Source organism: Dipodomys ordii, unplaced genomic scaffold (genome assembly GCF_000151885.1).
Source record: "Dipodomys ordii isolate 6190 unplaced genomic scaffold, Dord_2.0 Scaffold12, whole genome shotgun sequence".
Taxonomy (NCBI): Eukaryota; Metazoa; Chordata; class Mammalia; order Rodentia; family Heteromyidae; genus Dipodomys; species Dipodomys ordii.
Genome location: NW_012267228.1, coordinates 24,431,873 through 24,456,591, shown reverse-complemented (window position 1 = coordinate 24,456,591; position 24,719 = coordinate 24,431,873). Strand labels below are relative to the sequence as shown.

The window sequence follows — 24,719 nt, the reverse complement described above, 5'->3', positions numbered from 1 at the left end:
TCCTGAGTAGCTAGGATTATAGGCATGAGCCACTGGTGCCCTGCTCCAGTGATTTTATTATATTCACAATTTGCAACCATCAACACAATTAGATTTTTATTACTCAACAAATCATCTAACCATTATTAGTCATCTCTTATTTCTACTCTTCTCTCCTCCTCTCTCTCTGTTTCTCTGTCTCTCTCTGTTTCTCTTCCCCTAACATCCTGGGCCAGAGACAATCACTTATCTCCTTTCTGTTTCTATATATTTGCTTCTTGGGGTGCATTTTGTTCCTCCTTTCAAATTAATTATATATGCTTTGACCAACATCTCCTCTAACCTTCTCTTCCCCTAACTTCTCAAGCCTTTGATAACTACTCCATATATTCAAAAAATTAAAATCAGCATGTCAAAAAGATACCTATATACCCACAATAATAGAATTAACCTAAGTATCCATCAATGAGTGATAAAATTATTTAAAATATAGTACTTATACACAATGAAATGCTATTCAGCCACAAAAACAATTAAGTCATGTCATTATGACAAATAAATCACCTTGGAGTACATCATGGGAAGTGAAAAAATACAAGTATTAAAAGACAAATATTACATGATCTCCCTCATAAGTAGAACCAAAAACCAAAGGTCATTTTTTCTCTCTCCCCCCTCTCTTCTATTTTTTGTACTCAGAATTGAGACCATGGCCTCAAATATGCAAGTACTCTATCACTGAGCAGTAAATCTAGCTCTTCTCTATTTCATTTTAAAATTTCAAACAGGGTCTTGCTAAATTTCCCAAGCTGGCCTTGAATTTGTAATCCTCCTATTTCATCCTTCTAAGTAGCTGGGTATATAGGGATGTACACCCACAACCTAACTGTTGGGAGCCAAAAGTTGAGTCTCTCAACATAATAGGCTTAACTATCTCACTGGAACAACTTGAGGCTGAGTTTACAGAATCCCACCTTTTCACCACGCCCTAAGTAAACACCCTGCAGCTGCTAAAGACCGACCACCTTTTTCACCTTGCCTTAAGCAAACATCCTACAGCTGCTTCGGCCAATGACGGCCAATGAAAAAGCTTCCTTATAAATACAGCTGTGTGAAAAATAAAATTTAGCAGCTTGATCAGAATGCCTGTCTTGCTGTCATTCTTCGTGTCTCTTGTCCCTTCATTCCTTCTCGCTTAGGTTCACTGCCCTCGTTGACGTCCTGCGGGTCGGGACACCTAACCTGAGTCTTTTTTTTTTTTTAATTGTGCTTGTAGTGCTTGTAGTGGGGCTTGACTTAAGGACCTTCCTTTTTTGCTCAAGGCTGGCACTCTATCACTTGAGCCACATCTCCACTTCCTTGAGTCAATTATTTATTTTTGTTCTCTCAACAAATTCTACTTTAGCCTCAGGAGCAAAAGAGAAATATAGCCCTAATGTATGGGAATATTTAAGTAGAAAAATTAAGGTGCTAATCTTCAAAATACCTTTGCAACTCGGTCATATACTTCCATGGCCATGATCCATTTACATAGACCCTCAGCTGCAGAAGAGGCTTTGGCAACTTTAGGAGGGTCAAATTCAGGGTTCGTCAAGTACTCACTACGAATCTTCTGCATAACATTTACCTATACAATAAAGATTTAGATTTTGAATTTCAGCATATACAGCAATAATCATAAAATAAAAAATAATACATAAAATCATTTGGATACAAAAGTTACATTGTTTTCAAAAACCAAAATGATTATTTTGGGATATTTTAAAGTAAGCATAATTGAAGCAGAAATATTAAGTAATTTGTAAGAAAATACACAAGATATTTCTTCCAAAAATACTAAGGTTTTTGAGGATTGATAAAACAAATGAAAGCAAGATAAAAGTACAACTAGCATTAATAAAGTTTTGAGAGGAAAATGATACTTTTAAATCTTACATAAACATATGTATAAAATTTCCTAATAAACTGAATTGTATGTTACAAGATAATACTCTTTCAACTTGATAATACTGATTATAACAACTTCCTAATACTTTTGTAATAATCTAAAAGTATGCTTTTATGCATTATTGGAGTTTATAATATTGTCATTAATAAATGCAATATATCTTTATTATATTAATCTCCCAAAAGGACTATCTCTTTATATTCTATAAGATATCCTAACTCTAGGAAATGGAAACAAAAAAAAGATATCCCATAATTTTAAAGATTTTATACATCTTGGTAAAGTCACACTAAGAGAAAAAGTCCAAGTAACTCACGGGAATGTTGTCCTTGTCATATTCTCTCAAATCTCTTAAAAAATTCATATCCCCCAGAAGTTTTTTGCTAGGTCCCCAGTAATCAAGTATCTATAAGTGAAATTTACAGAAACTTATTAGATGTACAATCAAAAATCCTCAATGTAAATTTTTTCTTCTTAAAGTTTAAGACATACTATCTACAAAAACTATTTATATACTTTCAAAAAAATTATAAATCTGACTCTACTACCTGAGAACATTTTAAATACATGACATAATTTAAATAGGGTCATGAATTCATAAATTTAATGAGATTTATTTTATTAAGAATTTTTAATAAAAAATTAAGCATCAAATGGAAAATGTGTGATTATTTCTTTTGAAAATGTAAGAAAAGCTGCTAACATAGACACCATCACAATTTCATGTAAGCAAAGGAAGGGGTGATATTGTCCAAAAAAAGAAATATACTCATTACCCAACTTATAAAATGGTAGCCCTTCTGTACAACATATTCATAATAACAATAAAATTATATTTAAGAAAAAATAAATACATTATTGTTTCCACGTGTGGTGACACATACTTGCAATCCTAGCACTTAAGAAGAAGATATATTAAGTTTGAAGCCAGTCTTTCAAGCTCCGGGCCAGCCTGAATTACTTAGTGAAACCGTGCCTCAAAAATCAAAAACAAAAACAAATAAAAAGCACAACTTTATTTGTTCTATTTTTGTTTTCCTTTATTCTTTGACTCTTTCATCAAATAAGAAAAGCACATATTTTTCTTAATGACAAACTGCTCACCTATCTAGTGAAATAAGAAGAGAAAGGAAAAATGAATACATTAATACATTGTTTGGCCAGTTACAGAGCAAAGCTACTTAGAAAATGATGTTTAATAACAAGTTTAATATTATTTTACCACTTCCAGAGATTTATCTGGGGGGGAGTGTGTGTATAAATGAGAATAATTTGAACAATTTCATAGCTTTTTAAAAAATTATCTCAACGAAGGAAAGAAAAAAATCCCAATTTTCCAATTTGGAAGTCTAAATCCAATTATTACAAAACTCTGAAAACAAGCCTGATAACTATTGAAAAAATATATTTTTCAGAAGGATAATTCTGAATAGACTACATGTCTTTAGCAGAGCATTTTTCACTTTTTCTTTTTAAAATTTTAGTTGTTTGATATGCAAATATTTTTGTATGCAGATAATACATTTTGTTCTTTTAAAAGAGAAAAATTTGTTAACTCAATTTAGGATGGGCACTATGTCCTCCTTTATAAGGTATATATCCTTAAATGACAATTATAATAACAACTAACATTTTTGAGTTTATTGTTCATGAGCCTTTGTACAAAGAGCCAGATATGTATTAACTAATCTAATACATTAGCATTGTGAAGGAGCTATGATTATCCTCTTAATATAGAACCCATCTAATTAAAGCACCTGTGCAAGAGCACACTGTTAATGGGGTCATGATTTTGAATACAAACATTCTGGATCCAGAGTACAAGACTCTGTGTGTGTGTGTGTGTGTGTGTGTGTGTGTGTGTGTGCGTGCGTTCGTGCGTGTGTGCACATGTATGTGTGTACGTGCATGTGTGTGTGCTTCAACTCCAGGCCTTTAGATCTTCCTTGGCTTTTTCACTCATGCAGACACTCTACCACTTGAGCCATCCCTCTGTTTCCAGCTAATTGGAAATAAGAGAATCATGGATTTGTCTGCTCAGCTGACGTCAAACCACAGTTCTCAAATCTCAGCCTCCTGAGAGCACAAGATTTTAAACAATCTCACAATACTGCTTTCTTAACTAAGTAGAACTTTTTGAAAGCTCAAGAATGACATCTACAGACTATGTGTCACATTCTCAAGGATCTTAGCTACAAAGTACAGAACTTTTTTGAAAGCTCAGAAACAACACCTACATGTGACACTTGTGTATGTCACATTCTCCAGGATTTTAGCTACAAAGTACAAGTATCTCAGTTTGGATGTTTTGTTTATCTCACCATGTCTGTGGTCCTACATGGATGGGAAAGGAGCGAGAATATAGAAACAACTGGAACCACATTTTTATAACACTCTACTACCTATACATATGTAATGTGGTAGGTTTTGTTGTCATTGTTTACAGATAATTCTGAATCTGTTCAATTAGAAAAATAGTGTTTCTTCCTCAGCTTGAGTATGTTTAATATGTAATTTAATAATAGTTGCTACAAACAAGTTCTGTATTTTCATAAGCAGTTATTACCTTGCCTCCAGTTCCTGAAGGATCTGTAATTCTTTCTGGTTTTATATCTTTCATGACACAAACAGCAGCCATAACTAGTTTAACACCAGATGGAGGATTCTTCATTGATTTTACAATTGTAATATCACCTGGCTAAATCAAAAGAAAACAAGACATCTTCAGAAGAGTTTATTTTTTTAAGTAACGAGTTCTAAAAGTAATGTTGGAGAATAAAAAGTATCCCTTTTAATTTGAAACTGTAATATTTTCTTTGCATTGTTAATTTCTCAAAAGGTATATTTTATCATGACTGATATGATAGGCTCACTTATTACTCATTTCAGTACTTTATTGATATTGCTTACAATGGTACAGATGCTGAAAAACTAACAACTTAGCTTTCCTACACTAACAACTCGGGGTGGGAATTAGTTTACATGATCAGATCACTTGAGTGGCACTAGAATTTGGACAGTATATGGAAAAAGTGTTAGGGTGTAAGGCTTCCATTTTGCTTATATGGATTCTAGTAGAGGCAGTGTGGGCTCTGTAGGATGGCTTCTCAGAGGGAAAGCTTCTCTGGTGCACAATTTCTGCAACTGGACTAGGTGGCAAAGTTTGCATTTCCTATCGACTCAGTCTAGGATCTACTTCCTTTGGGGTGAAGATAGATGATACTGGTGGTTTGAACTCAGGGCCTCATGCTTGCTAGGCTGCTGCTCAATCATTCAAGCTATGCCTTTAGCCCTGCTTTTTGCTGCTTATTTTGGAGATGGGATCTAGTAAACTTTTCTGTCCAAGTTGACATCAAACTACTATCTTCTAGATTTCAGCCTTCTGAGTAGCTAAGAGTATAGGCATGAGCCACTGGTACCTAGTTTAAGACTTATTTCTGTATCTCTTCCAATAATCCTGTAATCCATTCATAAATTTTCGAGTTTGCTAATATCAGAGTCAACTCTGTTCTGAATTGAACCTTAACTCATACAATAAAGTATTGTATACCAGGAAGGGTAGAAGCAACAGCCTTTCAATGAAAAGGGAACCTAAGATTAATGAGCCAAAGTGATGGAATTTGAGGGCTTCAAGAGTCTTGTCTTACCTGGACAAGTTTCATTTGACAAAAACAATATGCTACCACACACTGAAATAGAACCACAGCTAATGAACCAGACTTGTCCATAGTTTCACTTTGTTGATGATACTCAAGATGGCTAATTCCAACACTTGCCTTAAGTGTATCCAGTGCTGACAGAGCTGCTTCCAAGGCTGGAATTGCCTCTGCGAGATCACTTTCACACTCATTTTTCAGAGCTTGGGCTTCCTCAGCCTTCCCACTGGCTATTTCTTCATCTAATTTCACAAACTTTCTTTTCGCTTCCACTTGTGCAGATTCTATCTCAATAACCTAAAAAAAGAAGATTGATTTTTAAAGTTAGAACATTTCCTCAAGTAACCTATTGCTTTCTTAATCCTAGAGACAAAAAAAATATTTGAGAATTAGGGAATCCAACAGGTAATTCTAAAGGATAGTAAGGCGTAAGATAAAATTAGGAGAAACATGAATATGTGTGACCTAATGTAGAAATTGGCTTGGAACTTCCTTTCAAAAAAGACAGAATTCACATGAAACACCATGAGATAGTCCATCAATAGAAAAAGTTAATGTCCTTTGGCTCTAATGACTGAAAAAATTATGACTTGATTTCAAGACTAATTTTACATACTGTAATTTTCTTTTGATATCAATGCAAACATACCTGCATCATTCGTGCATTTTCAATTCTAGCCTCTTCCAACTTGGGCTGTAACTCAACAAGCTCCAATTGCATTTCACCAACCTAAACAGACAGTTTGATATTAAATGTCCATTGTTACCATAGATACTGGAATAACACATAAAGAAATTGGGCAGAAAACTCAACTTTTTTCCCAAGTTTTTGCATGATAAAACCAAGAGAGTAAATCCAGCTTTTTTCCCCACACAAACTTTTCTCTTCCTTGAAACAGTATGTAGTATATCTCACTGCAGTAGAAAATGCCAGGGTCATGAAGGAAATGCAACCAGAAAAGAAAGCAGCAGCTCAAGTGTTCCCATTTATACCATGTACACAGTATACAACGCAAAAAAGAACAAGAAAGCCTCTCTTACTTATATGGAACTAACTCTAACAATGGCAAGGTACTAATGGTTCATGCCAGTAATCCTAGCTACTGAGGAGGCTAAGATGAAAAGAATCATAGTTTGAGGCCAACGCAGGCAAAAAAATTTCTGAGATTTCATTTCAACCAATAACCTGATGCAATGTCATCCCAGTTGTGTAGGAGGCTGAGATCAGGAGAGTCACAAATCTGAGCTAGACTGTTTAAAAAAGTGTTCATGCATCCTCATGTCAGAAAAAAAAGTTGAGGGTGGGCAGCATGCACCTGTCATTGTATACATAGTAAGTATGTAAATAAAATGATCATGGTCCAGGCTGGCCTGGACAGAAAAAAAAAATGAAAGAAAGAAACTTGTCTCAACAATAACCAATGTTGCTTGGCAATAGTATTCATACCTATAATGCTATCTGCTCAGGAGGCTGAGACCCAGAGGATTAAAGTTCAAAGCCAGATTGAACAGAAAAGACTTTTATCTCCAAATTACCACCAAGTGGCTCAAGTGGTAGAGCACCAGTACTAAGCAAGAAAGCCCAGTAAGAGCTCAAGTCCCTGAGTTCAAGCCCCAGTATCAGCACAAATATTTTTTTAAATAAAATAACCAGAGCAATGAAAGCAAGTGCAAAACCCTGAGTTCAAACATGAGTACTGCCAAAAAAATTTTTAATAATCACAAACTAAATGTTGTATTTAACAGCTGTTACAATAAAAATCATCAGACTTCTTACATTTTTCCAAATGCCCTCAAAATTATTTTTTAAAATCATAAAAAGTATGTCTGAGTCTCTGTGTTATAGGCAACTTAACGAATTTCTCTAAAACATTTTGAGCAATTCATTCAATTTACCTGAGACTCAGCAAAGGCTAATTTGTCAAGTCCAGTTACATATCGTTGTTTTGCTCTCATGACAGCTTGCCGCTTCTTAGTCAAAAGTTGTCGAAATGAGCCAATTAGTTCAAGATAAGAAGTAGCAGTAACATAGTTATGTCGACCTAATTCTTCCAAGAACCTAAAGGAGAGGTAGGTAGCACCTTATGATAAGTAGGGGAAAGCAACACAGCATTAACACAACCTTTAAGAACAAATGTTACATTTTATATATTTATTTTTATTTAGATGTTTCTACACATAACCATATTCTAATTTCCTGCCAAAAAATATCAAGTAAAAATGATCAACTTAAAAGTACAAATCAATGAAGATGTATATAAAAGAAAAACTACAGCAAAAAAAAAAAAGATACAGGCTCTATTTTTACATGTTTAATAAGTCACAAGGAGCTAAGCTTGTAAAGGATCCAAGCCTGTAATGTATACACTCAGAGTTGGAAAGAGGGCTACAGATAGAACTGTGAGCATGTGTCATTCCTCATACAAATACGTTATGTGTTGGTTGAATGGCATAAAGCCACAAGTGCAAGACTACTATACATCTACATAGCGAAAACGATATCTCAGAGAAATTCTGCAGGCTGTAGCACATTGCCTTCAAACTCCTGATTCCAGTAACTTTTGAGATCCAGGAGTATTTTATCTTGAGTTTGTGAAATATCCTGGATCTTTATAATAAAGGTTTCCTTTTGTTAAACCTAGACAAAGCAGCTTTCTATTACTGGAAGCTGGAGGATGTTAATAATTAAATGATAAGAAATTTTTCAAAAACATAATAAAATGTTAAACCTCTGGACTTTAAAAGAAGAGATGCTTTAAAATACAAGGCATTCATGTTATTTCAAAATTGATTACTACTAACCTGTCTGAAAGATTCATTACAGAGGTATGAAAGTGTTTACAGACTGGAACTATCTCACGTCGCTCAACTTCAGTAAGCTCCAATGTTTCTAAGAATTTTACAGCTACAAGTTCAAGAGCATCTTCAGGCCATGGCTAAAAATAAGAAAAATAAAGGTTATAAAATTTCTGGGAAAGAGCAACGGAAGGAGTGACACTGTCCAAAAAGAAATTTACTTATTACCTGACTAATGTAATTGTAACCCCTCTGTTGATCACCTTTGTAATAACAATTTTTAAAAAATTAAAGAAATTCAAGATGAGGGGCTGGGAAAGTGGCTCAGTGATAGAGCACTTGCCTTGCATGCCTGAGGCCCTGGGTTAGATTCCTCAGCACCACATAAGCGAAAAGAAAAAAGCCAGAAGTGGCACTGTGGCTCAAGTGGTAGAGCGCTAGCCTTGAGCTGAAGAGCTGAGGGACAGCGCCCAGGCCCAGAGTTCAGGCCCCACGACTGGACCCCCCCCCCACAAAAAAAAAAGAAATTCAAGATGAGTAACCCCAAATCAAATGTACAAATTAAATGCCTTCCTATGCGAAAAGAGGTTGGAGTCAAGAAAATTAGGACTTAAATGAGGAAAACAGAATTAGAAGGATTGAGTTTACAATATTTATTAGGCTACAGAGGCATTTTATACACTAAAGTTAAAATAAGGACTATAGGATGTAAATGGTCAATAATATTTTATATATCAAAGATATATTACACTGCTTTTTCAACTCTTCTATTAGGCATTGTAAATGTTAGCATGTCAGTGGCAGAAGATGCTAGTTGTCTATTCAAAGTCTATTAGCCCCTTTTTCCTTAAGACTCCAGTTTTATTCTCAATAGTAACATGCCCAACTAAAAGACATTTCCTAGACTCCATTGCAATTGAGAATAGCTAATAACATATAAGCAGTTGTTGGAACTTTGGGAGAGACCTTCAGTGAGTTACATAGAACTGGCATGTGTGCCTTTTGCCCTACTTTCATTCGTCTTTGTCTTTTCTGGAATAAAATTGCAAGAACTGTAACTCTAGCAGCCATCTTTTTTCTTTCTTTCTTTCTTTTTTTTTTTTGTCGGTCGTGGGGCTTGAACTCTGGGCCTGGGCGCTGTCCCTCAGCTCTTCAGCTCAAGGCGAGCACTCTACCACTTGAGCTACAGCGCCACTTCCGGTTTTCTGTTGGTTTATTGGAGATAGGAGTCTCACGGTCTCTCCTGCCCGGGCTGGCTTTGAACCGCGATCCTCAGATCGCGTGAGCCACCAGCGCCTGGCTCTAGCAGCCGTCTTAAGCACCATAAGTTTACTTTAAAGTTAGAAATCACTTACCAAGCATAGTAAAGCAAAAAGAACTTAGGATCCTGATGACTTTTTTAAGCCATAAAAGCTCTACTGTGCTTAACTTCAGAACTCTGTGTGTGTGTGTGTGTGTGTGTGTGTGTGTGTGTGCGCGCATGTGTCACAGAGGATAGAACCCACAGCCCCATATCTGTTAATCAAGCATACTTCCACTGAGGTATATACCCACAACCCCAAATTTTACATATTAACAAAAAAAATCCAATGTGTTTATTTTTTTTTACTAATAGTCACTCACAATTCCCATTAAAATTTCCAAAGGCCCCTCTGTACATCACCTTGACAATTATAAAAATAAATTTTAAAAAATATTTCCAAAGCTTGATTTCTTGTGTCACCCCTTCCACCCCAAAATTGCTTTATTTGTTGCTTTGTTTTGCTGAGATAGGCTGGTCTCAAACTCTTGATAATCCTGCTATAACTTTTTGAGTGATGGGATTAGAGATGTGCCCCACCGTACTGGTCAAAATTTTCTTCCTGTATAGGATTTTCAACATCAGTAAAACATTTCTTTTGCTTTTCTAGAATATGCCAAGCATGTTCCTGCCTCGGGGCCTCTTAACTTGATGTTTCCTCTAGTTAGAATGAATCTTCTTCCCTTCAACTTCCCATAGTGAACCATGGTTCACACCTTTAGGCTGATTAACATTACATGTCAACTTGACCAGACCATGAGGTGCCCAGAAATTGTTCCAACATTATTCTGAATGTTTCTGTGAGGATATTTTTATTTTGTTTTCTTTTTATTTATTCACATATCCGTTTTACAGGCAGGGGAAGGAGTTCACTGTTGCATTTCCATGCATGTTAACACTATATTCCAATCAATTTCACCTTCTCTGTGAGGGTATTTTCACATGAGCCTAAAATTTAAACCAAAAGACTAAGTAATGTACATTATCCTCTTCAGTGTCAACAGAGGATATCCAAGCAATAGAAGACCAGTATAAAACAAAAAATGTTGAGACTCTTCCAAATGAGGGAGAATTCCTTTTCTCAGTTTTAAGCTAATGCTGATTTATTGCTGACTTCAGACTTTGGGTGAAATATTAGTTTTTCTGGACCGTAAGCCTGATTGTTTTTAGAGCAGAACTACATAATTGGCTCTCGGGTCTCCAGCTTGCTGATCGCAGATCTTGAGACTTGTTGCCCCCATTATCATGTGAGCCAATTCTTTTAATAAGTCTCTTTTTAGCTCCAAATATGTATCATACATAGACATACATATGTGTATCTGAATAAGGGCAAAAATACTTTTAAGCATAAAATTGATAATAAATAGACAAAGGGAAATCAAACAAATTTTCAGTATCAGAAATCATTAATCATATGAATGGCATGTATATATGCTCTTTTATGGTTCCTTATATGCCCTTCTTCCAACTAATTCATCTTCAGAATATTTCAGAAATTTGGTGTTTTCATATAAATAACTTTTACATGTCAACATTATGGCTCTTTTATATAATTTGGCTGCTAAATATCTTTTGTGTCTTCCAGTGTATAAGCTTCTTTTGGTGAACATCTAGTCTTATTAGCTCTTAGTGATGAGCCCTACTTGTATGTTAATCTTGAATAAGATTTCAGTAAAATTCCAAGAGTTAGCATCCTCCCCATAAATTACAAACCTGAAACCAGTCAATAGTACAGCAATTGATGAGTGATGGGAACTGTCTCAATCGATTTCGAAAGGCATCTCCAATGGGGCTGAAGGCTACTACAATGTGAAGATTATCCTTGCACCGATTCACAAAGAAAGCAAACAAGGCTAAAGGACTGAGTTCATCATGCTTACTGCCAGCCTGAGCTACTGGGCGAACACCCTAGAGAATATCAGAAAGTAAAACCATGTAAATAAAAATAGATTTGCTGATAATAAGATCTGAGATGTTAAAACATGAAATTTTATCATTCCCCTATAAATGTCTTGAACATTTTTGTTTTCATATCAATAGAATGGCCAACCATTAAAAACATAGCTGTCTTTAAAATATGAAATAGAAAAAGTGTGAAATAGAAAAGATAAAGTTATGGAAACGTTTAGAAGCAAAATGATAAGAAGAAAAGACAGGTAACAGCTAAAGTGAGCAGGAAGACCTGGCAGAGCTTAGGAAATGCCACTTTCCAAAGGTAACTTCTTTAAATGGAGATAGAGAGGGTAAATTTCTCCTATGAATTAGGAGAATCACTGTTTCATCAGCAGCCTTCTAAAGTCCTGACATCTCCTACAAAAAAAGCAAAGAATCTGTATTTCATTTTGTTTTCTTTTATCCTTCCCCCAATCCATGCCATGAACTAGTTCTATACTCACTTGGGGCTTTCTAAGTTTCTAACATTACATAAATGTGCATTGTATTGATTCCCAAATCTCATAACAATTCTTTGTGGGAGAGTATTATGCTCATGTTACTTAGAGGACAAAAGCAGACTGTCTAATATTCCAGGTTGAATGTACTTCAATCCAAATGTTATCTCTGGAGACTAAGAATGAAACATCCAGGTGTAAGTGACAAATTCTATGGATACAAGTAGCAATGGTAAATGAGGAAGGAAGAACTTACTATTACAAGAGATCTTGTATGGAAACATTTTAGAAATTAGGATCAAAGTATTTGATATCTGATACATAGGTGCTATATGATTTTTTAAATTTGTGGTAAGTCCTTTGTGCAACACCTTAATAATAACAATAAAATAATATTTTAAAAGTTTGGCCAGTAGATCACAATGCTTGGCTTTCATGTAACAGTACTGTTAGGCAACTTGTTTTATTTAAATGTTTAAAATTAGTTTCTGAGTAATAATAAGCCATGAGTTAAGAGACATTAAAGTCATATTTATCTTCCTCCTATCCTCAAGCCATACTTTCTAGTATCAATTTAGGATTCTAAACTGTATTAATAAACCATGCTAAAACCATGCCAAGTAAAACATTTATTATTATGAAGTTAGGAATTGTAAAATTAAAATTCTGCCTCATAAGTATACTGGAAAAAAATTAAAATTAACCAAAAAATCTTGTGTTATGCTAATACATTTTTCAGTTTTAATTCCATAAACTATATTTAATCCTAAAGAGTGGGAAAAAGGTTTCAAGATAAGATAACCATGCTGAGACAAGCATTCTCCCTAAAGCATTTACCTCCATCACTTCTTGCTTTTCATCTGCTGCAAAAATGTTAGGAACTTCTCCAGTATTGAGCACACTATCAACATCTTCTAGAAAAGCCTCCTCCTTAATCTGAGTGTCTGTAATTAGAAAGACTGTCTTCTGGCCTTTCACACCCACATTTCTCAAAAGAGCCTTAAAATAAAAATATACTTGTAAGCAGAATGTGGTAGATATCTGTTGGTTTTGTTTTCCATCCCTTTCTTATTCTTTTAACAACGTATCTATTTAAGGGCATTTTGGTTCTTGTAGGTGTGTCAATCAGTCTTCATTTTTCTCATCTTGTAGGTAGACTATCCAAACTAGTCAGTTTCCCTAAATAACCATTGATTCAAAAGAAGATTCAAGCAGTACCCATTTACACTGATAGTTCACTCAGATGGACTTGAAAAAAATGCTCATTCTGAAATGGAGGACTCTAAAGGCTGTAATCTAAATTACTGGGACCATATGTTCCCTTATGGAATATGTCTTCTGGAGATAAAAGACAAATGGAGAACAGCAGAGCCAAAGAAAGAAATTTTGTTTGAACTTGAGGCTTTATGCTCTTACACTTGGGCCATCCCTCCAGCAGTGACTTTTGCTGGTTATTTTGGAGATGGTCTAGCAAACATATCTACCTAATCTGGTCTTGAACTGCTATTCTTCAGATCTTGGCCATCTGAATAGCTAGGACTACAGAAATGGACCAACAGACAGAGCTAGAAAGAATAATTTCTAAGGATATAATTTTAGCTCCTAAATTCAGTCAAGGTTATATGTAACCCACATTTCTTCTTTTGTTTAAAATAGCTTGAGCTAGTTTTTTGTCCATTTTTTCTTTGTTATTGCAAATTGTAACCAAAATAAAGCTATGGAGTCAGTAGTATGCTAGAACTTATTTGTAAATCTTTGTTAGATAGTAGTGACTCATAAAATTTCAGGAACTTTGAAGCAGACTGTTAAATGCAGACAAAATTAAAAATTAAGTTTTATATACTTACAATTAAGTAAAATATAGATATAAACCAAATGGGCAATGGTTTATGCTTGTAATCCTAGATACTCAGGAGGCTAAGATCAGAGGATCATGGTTCAAAGCCAGCCAGAGCAGGAAAGGCTGTGAGACATCTCCAATTAAACGCTAAAATGCTGGAAGTGGAGCTGTGCTCAAGTGGTAGAACACCAGCTTTGAGCAATAAAGCCAAGTGAGAGCACAAGGTCCTACGTTCAAACCCCAATATCAGCGCGCGCACGCACACACACACACACACACACACACACACACGCGCGCGCGCGCGCGCGCGCGCGCGCGCGCAATTAAGGTAAGCTAAAAGACACTGTTCCTCTTAACTTGTTTTTGCTTAAATTCAGAAAAAAAAAAAGATCTCAAATCAACAACAACTATATATTTTCAAGGAACTACAAAAATAAGGACAAAGCCCAAAATTAGCAAAATGGAAAAAATTAAAAAGTTAAGAATAGAGATAAATAAAATAGAGAATACAGAACAGAAAAAAAATCGGGGGGGGGGAGGGAGGATGGGAAGGGATGGGAAGGGTAAACAAAGGAGGAGACTACAATGCTTGAATGTACTCACTATCTTGCCCATGTAATTGTAACCCCTCTGTACAGTATTTTCACAATTAAAAAAATTAAAAAATTAAAAATTTTTTTAAAAGAACAGAAAAAAATCAATAAAGATTTAAAAAAAATCAACAGCATTGACAAAACCTCAGGTAGATTAAGAAAATGAGAGAGAACACTCAAATTATTAAAACATAGAAATAAAAAAGTAGGAATATAGTAGGAACCATGATTTTCCAACAAGTTAAATAACCTAGAAAAGATGAGTACGTTTTTAGGAACAACTACAGCACAAAAATTTAGTAAGAAGCCCAAGACAACAGTGTTAACAAATAATACAAGACAGAACTTAAGACTAAATATGTCTGACTTCAAAGTCTATGTTCTTCTAAGAAGTAGTAAGAAAATATGCTGCTTCTTGAATCTGTTTTTTGATTGCAAGTAAATGAATGATTTTTTTCCTCTAAGGTGTGAGTGAAATATATATACATATATATATATATATATATATATATGTATGTATGTATTTTTTCTTCTTCCATCTCTGTGGACCTTTTTTTGCATTGGCTGGGGTTCTACCATTTTTCTATGTTAATTTTTAGAATTCAAATATTTAGTGGGAAGGACCCATGAAAGTGGAAGACCAGCAGACCCTTCTTTCTTTTCTACTCCATTATTTCTCTTTTAGAATTCTCTATTTAAAAAAAAAAAAAACAGGGCTGGAAAGATGGCTCAGTGGTACAGCGCTTGCCATGCATGCATGAGGCCCTGGGTTCAATTCCTCAGTACCACATAAGCAGGAAAAAAAAGCCAGAAGTGGCGCTGTGGCTCAAGTGGCAGAATACTAGCCTTGAGCTGAAGGGCTGAGGGACAGCGCCCAGGCCCAGAGTTCAGGCCCCACGACCGGACCCCAAAAAAACAAATAAAAAAAAAAAACACAGATCACCACAACATAAGCATGAAGCAGTAAGTGTGCATTGCACTATTCTCTTGGTTGCTGAGACAAGAACAAAGCTCTGAAGAAACTATTAAAACATTCATGACATCTTCATTATTGTAATCATGAAGTTCATTTTTTAGGTGCTAAGTATCTATCCCAGGACTTTGTACATTCTGTGTATTATTCACTCTGCTACTAAGCCAACCTGTGATGTCCATATTTAACCATCTGGAAATTATATATTTATCTGAAATAAGTCCTCCCAAAACTAAGATAAAAAATGCAATTAGCAGCAGCTGGATAACTTGCATTAGAAAGACTTGCTTAACTGAATGTCACTTCTCTCAGCTTCAGTGTTCAGATTACTAAAACACAGAGACAACTATGCCTGCTGCATTTCACTCTCACACATATAGAATGAAATCATATAAGTAAAGCACTCAGGATGGGGAGCAGTATGGTTAGCTCTCCCTTTAAAAGAATGTACTATTAGCATTTCAGACACAAGATCTGCTCATAATTTTACCTTCAGATCCTCTCTCCATTCATTCACACCATAGCTTTTTGAAATTTCTGGTTGGAAAATCTGCATTTTTGCCATAGATGTAGCCAGACGAGTTAAAGATTGACGACCACTTCCTCCAAGTCCAACAAGCAAAGCATTTCCACCGAATTGCTTTAGAATTCTACATATTCTTGATAAATGTTCTAAGACATACCTGCCAGAAAACAGCAATCTTACTATACATGACAACATACATATTTATAACTTTTTTATTATCCTGTAAATATACACAAATTTATTTTTAAAATAAAACATGCAAAGTTAAGACTGTGCATATAAATGTGGGAAGATATATATTGTGAAAGTCCAAAGGAACATACGAATTGCTTCTTAGTACTATAGGTTATGATGGAGGACAAAGTGAACCCCTAGTTATAAAGGTACTTGTATTTTGTATCTTCTTATGATGATGGGTGTTAATTATATTTTTCTTTACATCTTTTAATTTAAAATATTTAAAATTTTTCATAAATAGCCATTTCTAGCATCAATATAAAAAATGTAGGTACCGAAACACAACAAGATTCATTCTTGTTTTATGAGTTTGATTGTACTCATCTAAGCACTGATCTACAACGTCACTAAAATGGTGGATATTTGGAATTTCAATGTAAGTTCTGTCATCTCCTTCAAGGTCAGGATTCATATAATCACCAAACATGAGATTTCTTAAATCTTCCTCAGATACCTATAGGACAAAAATGGATAGATTACAAAATCTAAAATCTGTTTCAAGATAAATTTAGGAAAATGTATAAAATTTTGTTTTATCCATGTTAGGAAAGATCATTAGATATATACATATCTATACATAAATATATATTTCACTTTTTAATTTAACTTATTTTTATTATTATCTTTAAATAGTTGTACAAAGAGGTTTGTTTCAAACTGCAATGCATCTTGGTCAATATCACACCTTTGATCATTCTCCTCCCTATCTATTCCAACCCTACTCATCCTCTCAAGTTACCTGGTTTCATTTTCAATATGTACATTGAGAATTATGACTATATTTGCCCAGTATTCCTCTCTGCATTCTTCTGCTCCCTCTCCTTAAGTCCCACTCTTCTCAGACAAAACATATTTCAGCTACTTGGTATTCATTTTATTAAGCCTCAAGTTAATTCATTCAAGGAATTACACCACTGGAATCCATTCCTGCATATACCATACTTAAGTCAGTTTGATTGTGTATAATATGCACATGGCCATGTATGTGTTTTGTATATGTTTATATTTTGAATCTAACTTCAACATGTGAGAGAAAACATGCTCGTTTTGTCTTTCTGAGCCTTAATTCACATATGATAAATTTTTTCAGGTCCATCAAATTCCCCAAAATGACATAATATTATTCTTCCTGATGGATGAATAATATTCCATTATATAAAAGATAACATACACACAATTATTATATAATATTTTACTATATATCATAGATATCATATACTATATATTATCACATTTTTTGATCTGTTCATCCATTATGGGACATCTTTTAAACATTAAGGTGGGAAATATTATACTTCTAAAATTAACATATAAATACCTGAAGTTAATATCTAAAATTATATCTTTATGAAATAAAAATAAAAGTGCTGAGGTTTTCTTCCCTAGAGACTAAAGAATCATTTTGTGTGACTCCATTTATTAAGAAATTACTAGTGGCTAATAGCATCACAATTATTGTATCACTATCATAAAAGGTTTTATTCTTTAAATAACTTCTATGTTGCACATGTTCCTCTGAAAACCTCTCAAAATAACACCTATTCATGAAAAAAGTTGCAAGAGTATGTTCAATAACAAGCATCAACAAGCTTATTATACACTTCAAGAAGTTTTACTGCTTTAATCAGACATATTTGAATACATACATAATACATACATAAATATACTCACTGGTGCATTCTCTTTCCTCAAATGTGAAAAGACACCATCAAATGATTCTTTAAAATTGTCCTTTATAACAGTTTTAATTAATAAGAAGAGCCAGTTTCGATCAGTGTCATTAATAAGTCGATCATAAAACACCCGAAGAACCTCATGAACAAACAGACGAATCATAGTGTGCTTGCTCTCCACAGCATCTCTTTGCATGAGTAAGCAACCCAGGATGACACGTGAAAAATCACGCAAGTTGAAAGTATAATGAGATTTTGTGGGAGTGGGCAAAAGATTTTCCATGGATCGTTTATATATCTGTATATGAAAATATACAGAAAAGCAAACATGAAATGCTCTTAATTAGCAAAGGTGTAACAAATAATATAAAATTTTTATGTCCTATCAGATTACATCAACTTGGAAAAAATATCAAATACTATGCCTAACATAGCATTTATGTTTATTTTTGTCCATAGCACTCAACCAGGCAGTATGAAATTGAAGCATTTGACAATCTCTCAGCTTAGATTGTATCCAAGCTTACTTTCCAGTTGTAATCACTGTCCCACTTGAAGATGGCCTGAGCTAAAGATGGCTTGGAGTTAAAATTGCAATAGTGAAATCAGATAACTCATTCTGAAGTTTTCCAAACAAGGAGGATAAGATAATTTCCTATTTTCACTGACTTCAAAACAAAATCAACACCTTAACAATAAAATTGTATTTTAAAATTCCTAAATATTGCTGGGTGCGGTGGCTCATGCCTGTAATCCTAGCTACTCAGGAGGCTGAGATCTGAGGATCGCTGTTCAAAGTCAGCTCAGGCAGGAAAGTCTGTGAGATTCTTATCTCCAATAAGCCACTCAGAAGACCAGAAGTGGCACTGTGGCTCAAGTGGTAGAGTGCTAGCCGTGAGCTCAAGAACTGAGGGACAGGGCTGAGGCCCAGAGTTCAATACCCACAACTGACCAAAAAAGAAAAATTCCTAAATATTATTCCATCTATACTCCATAATAAATTGTAATTTATTATAGATGTAATAGGATATAATAAAATTAAGTATAAAAAAACAAAACCATACATCATCTTCCTTCCCTTTTTCCTCTTATACAGCCTCCCCTATCTTCCTTCAATCTTAATTGATATAATATGGAAATAAAATTTATTTGTACTACATTCACCATATTCACTATATTCTTTAAGGAAATCAATTTAAACATGTACAATATAGTCCGACAAATAAAAACTTAACAAAATTACTTTATATTTGCATGTGTTCTATAATTCATCCTCTGTTCCAAACTCCACACCTAGGAACTCTAATGCTTCAAAGACAGAAAGGAAAAAGGGAGAATCCTTTTCTTTTCCATATCGCATTCTACACAAGTCTCCTATTTTCAAAACTATGCTCAAATTATTATATTTTATAAAAATAAGCACTGTTCTATATCAGAATTAATGTACTATCTTGTTATGGTTGTGTCTGAAATGTCCCTTGAAGGCTTCTATGTTAGACTTGGATGCCAACTATTGGGCTTTGGGGAACTTATTGGGATCTTAAGAGCTCTGACCTCATGGATAGATTATCCCTAGAGAGACACATAACATGCTGGCATTATTGGGAGGTGATAGAAACTAAGAAGTGTAACCTAATTGGAGGTCATTGAGGTCATGTCCTTAAAGAAATGCCTTGTCCCAGTTTCCTTCCTGTAACTCTACTTGGAGGTTGTAATGAGCTGAGAAGCTCTATTCCATCACATGCCTCTGCTTTGATGCTTCAGCCTTGTCTTAGGTCCACCACAATGAAGTCAGCCAATCATGGACTGAAACTATGAGCCAAAATAAAGATCTTCTTTAAGTAAATTACCTCCCTTACTTGTTATAGTAATGGAGAGGTGACTAGTATATACCTCTTTGCTTATACCTTTTCTACTTTAGGTGGCTCAGCGGTAGAGTGCTTGCCTTGCATGCATGAGGCCCTGGGTTCAATTCCTCAGAACCACATAAGCAGAAAAAGCTGTAAGTGGCACTGTGGCTCAAGTGGTAGAGCAAAGCACTAGCTTTGCGCTGAAGAGTTGAGGGACAGCACCCAGGCCCAGAATTCAGGTCCCACAACAGAAAAAAAAAAAACTTTTCAATTTTGATAGTAAAAAATTTACACCGAAAGTAAGTTGGAAGGAGAAGCCTCTGAACAGGACTATTTAATTGGGGGATGAACCAGAATAAATAAGGGAGGTGGAAAGTAGAGAGTAGAGAGTTATATGGGATGAGTGTGATTCAAATATTAAACCCACAAAGCTATTAGTTGTTAGTAGGTGGGGGAGGAGAAAGGGATACTAAAATGAGAGAGAGTCAGAGAGAGAGAGAGAGAAAAAGAGAGAGAGAGAGAGAACTTGAGCCTCTGAAAAGTCAAATTACTTGCTCCATCATAGAGCTAGGAAATACACACAAAAGCCCCAATCCCAGTTAGATTCTCATTTCAAAGTCTGTGATCTTTCTGCTTTCAAATCTAAACAGCTTCTCTAATAATGAAGAACAAAGTAGATAGCTAAAGGAAAAATATTTTCTTTTGTCTGAGACCAAGACTCAAACTCAGTATCTGATCCTTGCTTTAGCACATTGGCTGGTGCTCTATGACCAAAGCCATGCCTCCAACCCCAAGGAAAAATATATGTTTTTTAAAAGACCAAATGAGGGTAATACATAATATTGTTTTTACATTGTATTATTTGCTTACCTCCATAGTCCCACTGACTATTTGGTTCCCAATTAAAAAATACTCTGGAGGAAATTCATGAGTCCTAAGGTAGAATGCCATAATTGATGAAAAAATTCGAACCATAGTTTCATCACTAAAAGAATTAATAGTACAAATATTGAAATGACGAATGAAACGAGGAGTGACTGGATTCCTGCCACCACCTGGAGGACCCATGGCCGCCATCAGCTCTATATCAACAAGTGTGATCTTACTTGTGTCTTTAAGATCATACCTGGAAAGCAATTTAAAGAAATATAAGATGGAATGAAATATAAATAGCGCTAGAAATTCAATCTGATTTTAGCTTTTGTAAAAGAATAACTTTAGATAATGCTTCGAGTAAAAGACAATATTTTACTTAAAGAATTTTATTTCCCTTTCAGTGCCACAGATTCTATTTCTCAGATTCTGGGTGTCCAGAATGTCCCTTCCTCTAGCCATTCCCTTTCTCTTCTAAGACTGCTCCTTCCAATTTGATTCTATTATTCCTTTTCTCCAAATCTAGAAGCATAGAAGGATATATCTGCAACCTACTTGTAACTGGTTATAGGTCGAGTGACTACACATCCCATTTTACTGACTACACATCCCATTTTACCTAGGATAAGTCTGATTTGTTCTTGTTGTCCTGGAGTAAGTATCAGTAACTTTCCCTTTTTATTCCCAGAAATGTCTTACTTTAAACACTCAATAACCCAGTAACGCAAATATAAAATATATTTTCCTATTTTTTCATTTGAAATCTTATTCATAACCTTATACATAAGGCTATCTAAATTGTATATATACTGTTATATAGAAAGAAGCCTATTATGGAAGGTGTTCAAGTAAGAGAATTACTTGAATGCACAAGGCCAACATGCATAGCATAATGAGACTCATCTTTAAGAAAAAAACAAACTCTTGGGCTAGTGGTGTGACTCAGTGGTAGAGTACCTGTCTTTTATCCAAGAGGCCCTGGGTTCAGTCCCTAGTACCACAGAAAAACAAAAAAGAAAAGAAAAACTCTTCCAAAATTTTCTATATAAGAAAGTCTGAGCAATCATTATATTCCCTAAATAATTTGGTAATTTTATTTATTTATTTATTGCCACTCCTAGGCTTGAACCCTGGGCCTGGGCACTATCCGTAAGCTCCTTTTGCTCAAAACTAGCACTCTACCATTTGAGCTCCAGCACCACTTACAGCTTTTTCTGTGATAAATTGGAGAAAGGAGTCTCACAAACTTTCCTGACAGGGTTGGCTTTGAACCACGATCCTCAGATATTAGCCTCCTGAGTAGCTAGGATTACAAGCAGAAATTTAATATTTGTCTTTGCAAAACTAAGTGCATAATGAGAGACTTTGCTATGGCTTATTAAGACTTTATTTAAATATTTACCAATGTCCACAGTCAAAAAATTGTCGTAATAATTCAATAGGAGGTTGTGCTCCATATTTCTCCAATGCAGGCATACTCATATCATCTATAAAAATTACACATTTCTTTCCCATAGGTGGTCCAAAAACTCCTTTGCGCCTTTTATCCAATCTAGCCATAATAATATTCTGAAATGTTAGAAAAAAATAGTATATTTACCTATAATAGTATTACAGACTTATTATTATTATGATTGCTTATGTTAAATCAGTATCAAGGATTGGGGGATGCAGCATAGTGGTAGAGCATTGCCTAACAAGCAAGGTCCTGGGTTTGAACCCCTGTAGTGCAAAAATGAAGTTGGGGAATGAATAGACATGAAATAGTTTCACCTCGTTATATCTAGAGGCAAAGTTTGGGATGCATGGCTCCTGTTAGAGAAAATTACACAAGCAGCCATGTTGTTAAAGATCCAATAAGCAGAAAATATAAGTGAAAATTCTCTCCTTCCAAGCTACTACTGCTGTGGAGAGCGTATTTTTCTTTTCCAGTTAAGGAATTGTTGCTTCTACTCAAGTGAAAAAAAAGAGGCCAAACTTAATAAGTATTGTTTAGTAAAATATTCCCATTGAATTTATAGAAAATTTACACAGTTGCTCATTTGCTATACAATCTTAAACTTTTATCAAATACTGCAAATAATAATTACACATGCAAGTATCTGGACTTAAACTAACCTGAACCTGATTGGCACTGGTCCGTGCAGAGAAATTAACATAAAAGGGGAAATACCGATCCTTTTCCAAGTGATTCATTAGCTTGTCCTTCACATACACTGATTTTCCTGTGCCAGTTGGACCCACAAAAAGCAATGGCCTTTAGGAAAACAATGAATATGTCATTCAAAATAAAAGAAAGTCAGAATATGTTTTTGCTAAAGGAAGCAGGATTTAGTTGAAAATTTAAATAAATCATTTTAATCTAAAAACTTTACATTTTTTACTTATAACTGCTACTTCATGAAAATCTAGTCAAAGTAATGATACACGTACATTTTTGCCTAATAATGCAAACTTAAATACTAATAAATTATCATTTGACTACATTAATGTTGCTATATATAAAAGACATAAGACAAGTAACATATTTAGCTTTTCAAAATAAGTCAAGTTTGCCTCCTCAAAATACAGCATATTTGTATCTCTTTTTTTATATATAGAGAAATGGAGTTAAGAATGTGGAATAGAACAATTAGGTAAAGGTAGTAGATAGGTTCAGGATGTTTTAGTTACCTGAATAGTATAAAATTTATGTGAGTACTTAATGAAAGTGAATTATAAAGCTAATAATTATGTACAACTGTTCATAACAATTTAAAACCAATTAAGTTAATAATTGAAAGTGTTTCTCTAAAAACAAAACAAAAAATTCCTTATATAGTAGAGTCTCAAGTTTGATTTGTCATTCTTGAGTGAAATTTATTAATGTTAAGAAGGAACAGGAAAATTTATGTTCACAAAACACTGAGGAATACAAATTTGAAAAATGCTACATTAAAAATAAATACTTTCATTGAGGGTGGTAACTTGTCATCCCCCAATACATAAAAACAAGCACAAAGTCTGGTACTATATTAGGTAGAAGTAGACTCATATCAAATTATGCTAATATAAAAATTTTAATTATCATACAATTATAAACACTAACTTAAATTTCTTTAAAACTAGAGTGATCTTGGAGAATTCACCTACATATTCTAGGATAATACTTTATGAACATTATCATTAAAATAAGTTTAATAAATAAGTGATCTAAATAATAATCAAGCTAATAAAATCCTTGGAATTTAAACAAAAATCTGTGAACTTGGATGACAAAAAGGTTACATCTTTTCTATGCTTTAGCTAAAATGCATCAATTAACATTTAACAGTACTTATGTTTTTGTTACCAACAGAAATCATAAATGTCATCTTAAATACTGCAATTGTTTTGTTACAATACCTAACATCACTACTACTACTATTGCCCAAATATTGTTTTTTTGTTTTGCTTTTTTAAATTTTTTTTTTGTCGGTCGTAGGGTTTGAACTCTGGGCCTGGGTGTTGTCCCTGAGCTCTTCAGCTCAAGGGTAGTCCTCTACCACTTGAGCCACAGCACCACTTCCAGTTTTCTGGTGGTTATTTGGAGATAAGAGTCTTACAGTCTTTCCTGCCCAGACTGGCCTTAAACCACGATCCTCAGGTCTCAGCCTCCTGAGTAGCTAGGATTACAGGCATGAGCCACCAATGCCCTGCTCCAGATATATTTTAATAAATGTGAATCAATATAAGTGATTTTCTTTATACCTATATATTTATACATATTTATTAAAAGTACTAGCATTAGCACAATTTCTGTAGTAGGGATTTATTAACATTGGCAAATGTCTTGTTTGGCTGTTATTTATCCCAACATTCCTAATACAGTATCTCAAACTATGTTGCCTAGGTTGGCCTGATCCTTCTGACTCAGCTTCCCAAGTAACATACCATGCCTGACTAGAAAGTTTTTAATATTAGCTTCTACAGTAAAAAAAAAAATGCAACTTTCCATGCAAAATAAAGATAAAAAATTTTCCTCATAAGCCTATTTTTCCTGTTTTCAAAACAGTGTGGGTACCGTGGGTACACACCTATAATCCTACCACGTGGGAAGCAAAAGC

At 34.5% G+C, this 24,719-nt stretch overlaps 1 protein-coding gene across 1 annotated transcript in view; it reads right to left on the bottom strand.

Moving 5' to 3' along the window:
• Positions 1-24,719, bottom strand: part of Dnah12 (dynein, axonemal, heavy chain 12) — a 173,264-nt gene that overhangs the window by 65,966 nt on the left and 82,579 nt on the right. The window contains exons 38-52 of the mRNA XM_013010371.1: positions 22,753-22,891; positions 22,037-22,203; positions 20,632-20,887; positions 17,910-18,209; positions 16,514-16,692; positions 15,966-16,158; positions 12,907-13,068; positions 11,393-11,587; positions 8,386-8,519; positions 7,480-7,642; positions 6,233-6,313; positions 5,704-5,880; positions 4,494-4,625; positions 2,244-2,333; positions 1,466-1,606 (exon numbers count right to left, since the gene is read on the bottom strand). Coding sequence (XP_012865825.1) covers positions 1,466-1,606; positions 2,244-2,333; positions 4,494-4,625; positions 5,704-5,880; positions 6,233-6,313; positions 7,480-7,642; positions 8,386-8,519; positions 11,393-11,587; positions 12,907-13,068; positions 15,966-16,158; positions 16,514-16,692; positions 17,910-18,209; positions 20,632-20,887; positions 22,037-22,203; positions 22,753-22,891 — 2,509 coding nt within the window. The remainder of the gene's footprint in view (positions 1-1,465; positions 1,607-2,243; positions 2,334-4,493; positions 4,626-5,703; positions 5,881-6,232; positions 6,314-7,479; positions 7,643-8,385; positions 8,520-11,392; positions 11,588-12,906; positions 13,069-15,965; positions 16,159-16,513; positions 16,693-17,909; positions 18,210-20,631; positions 20,888-22,036; positions 22,204-22,752; positions 22,892-24,719) is intronic.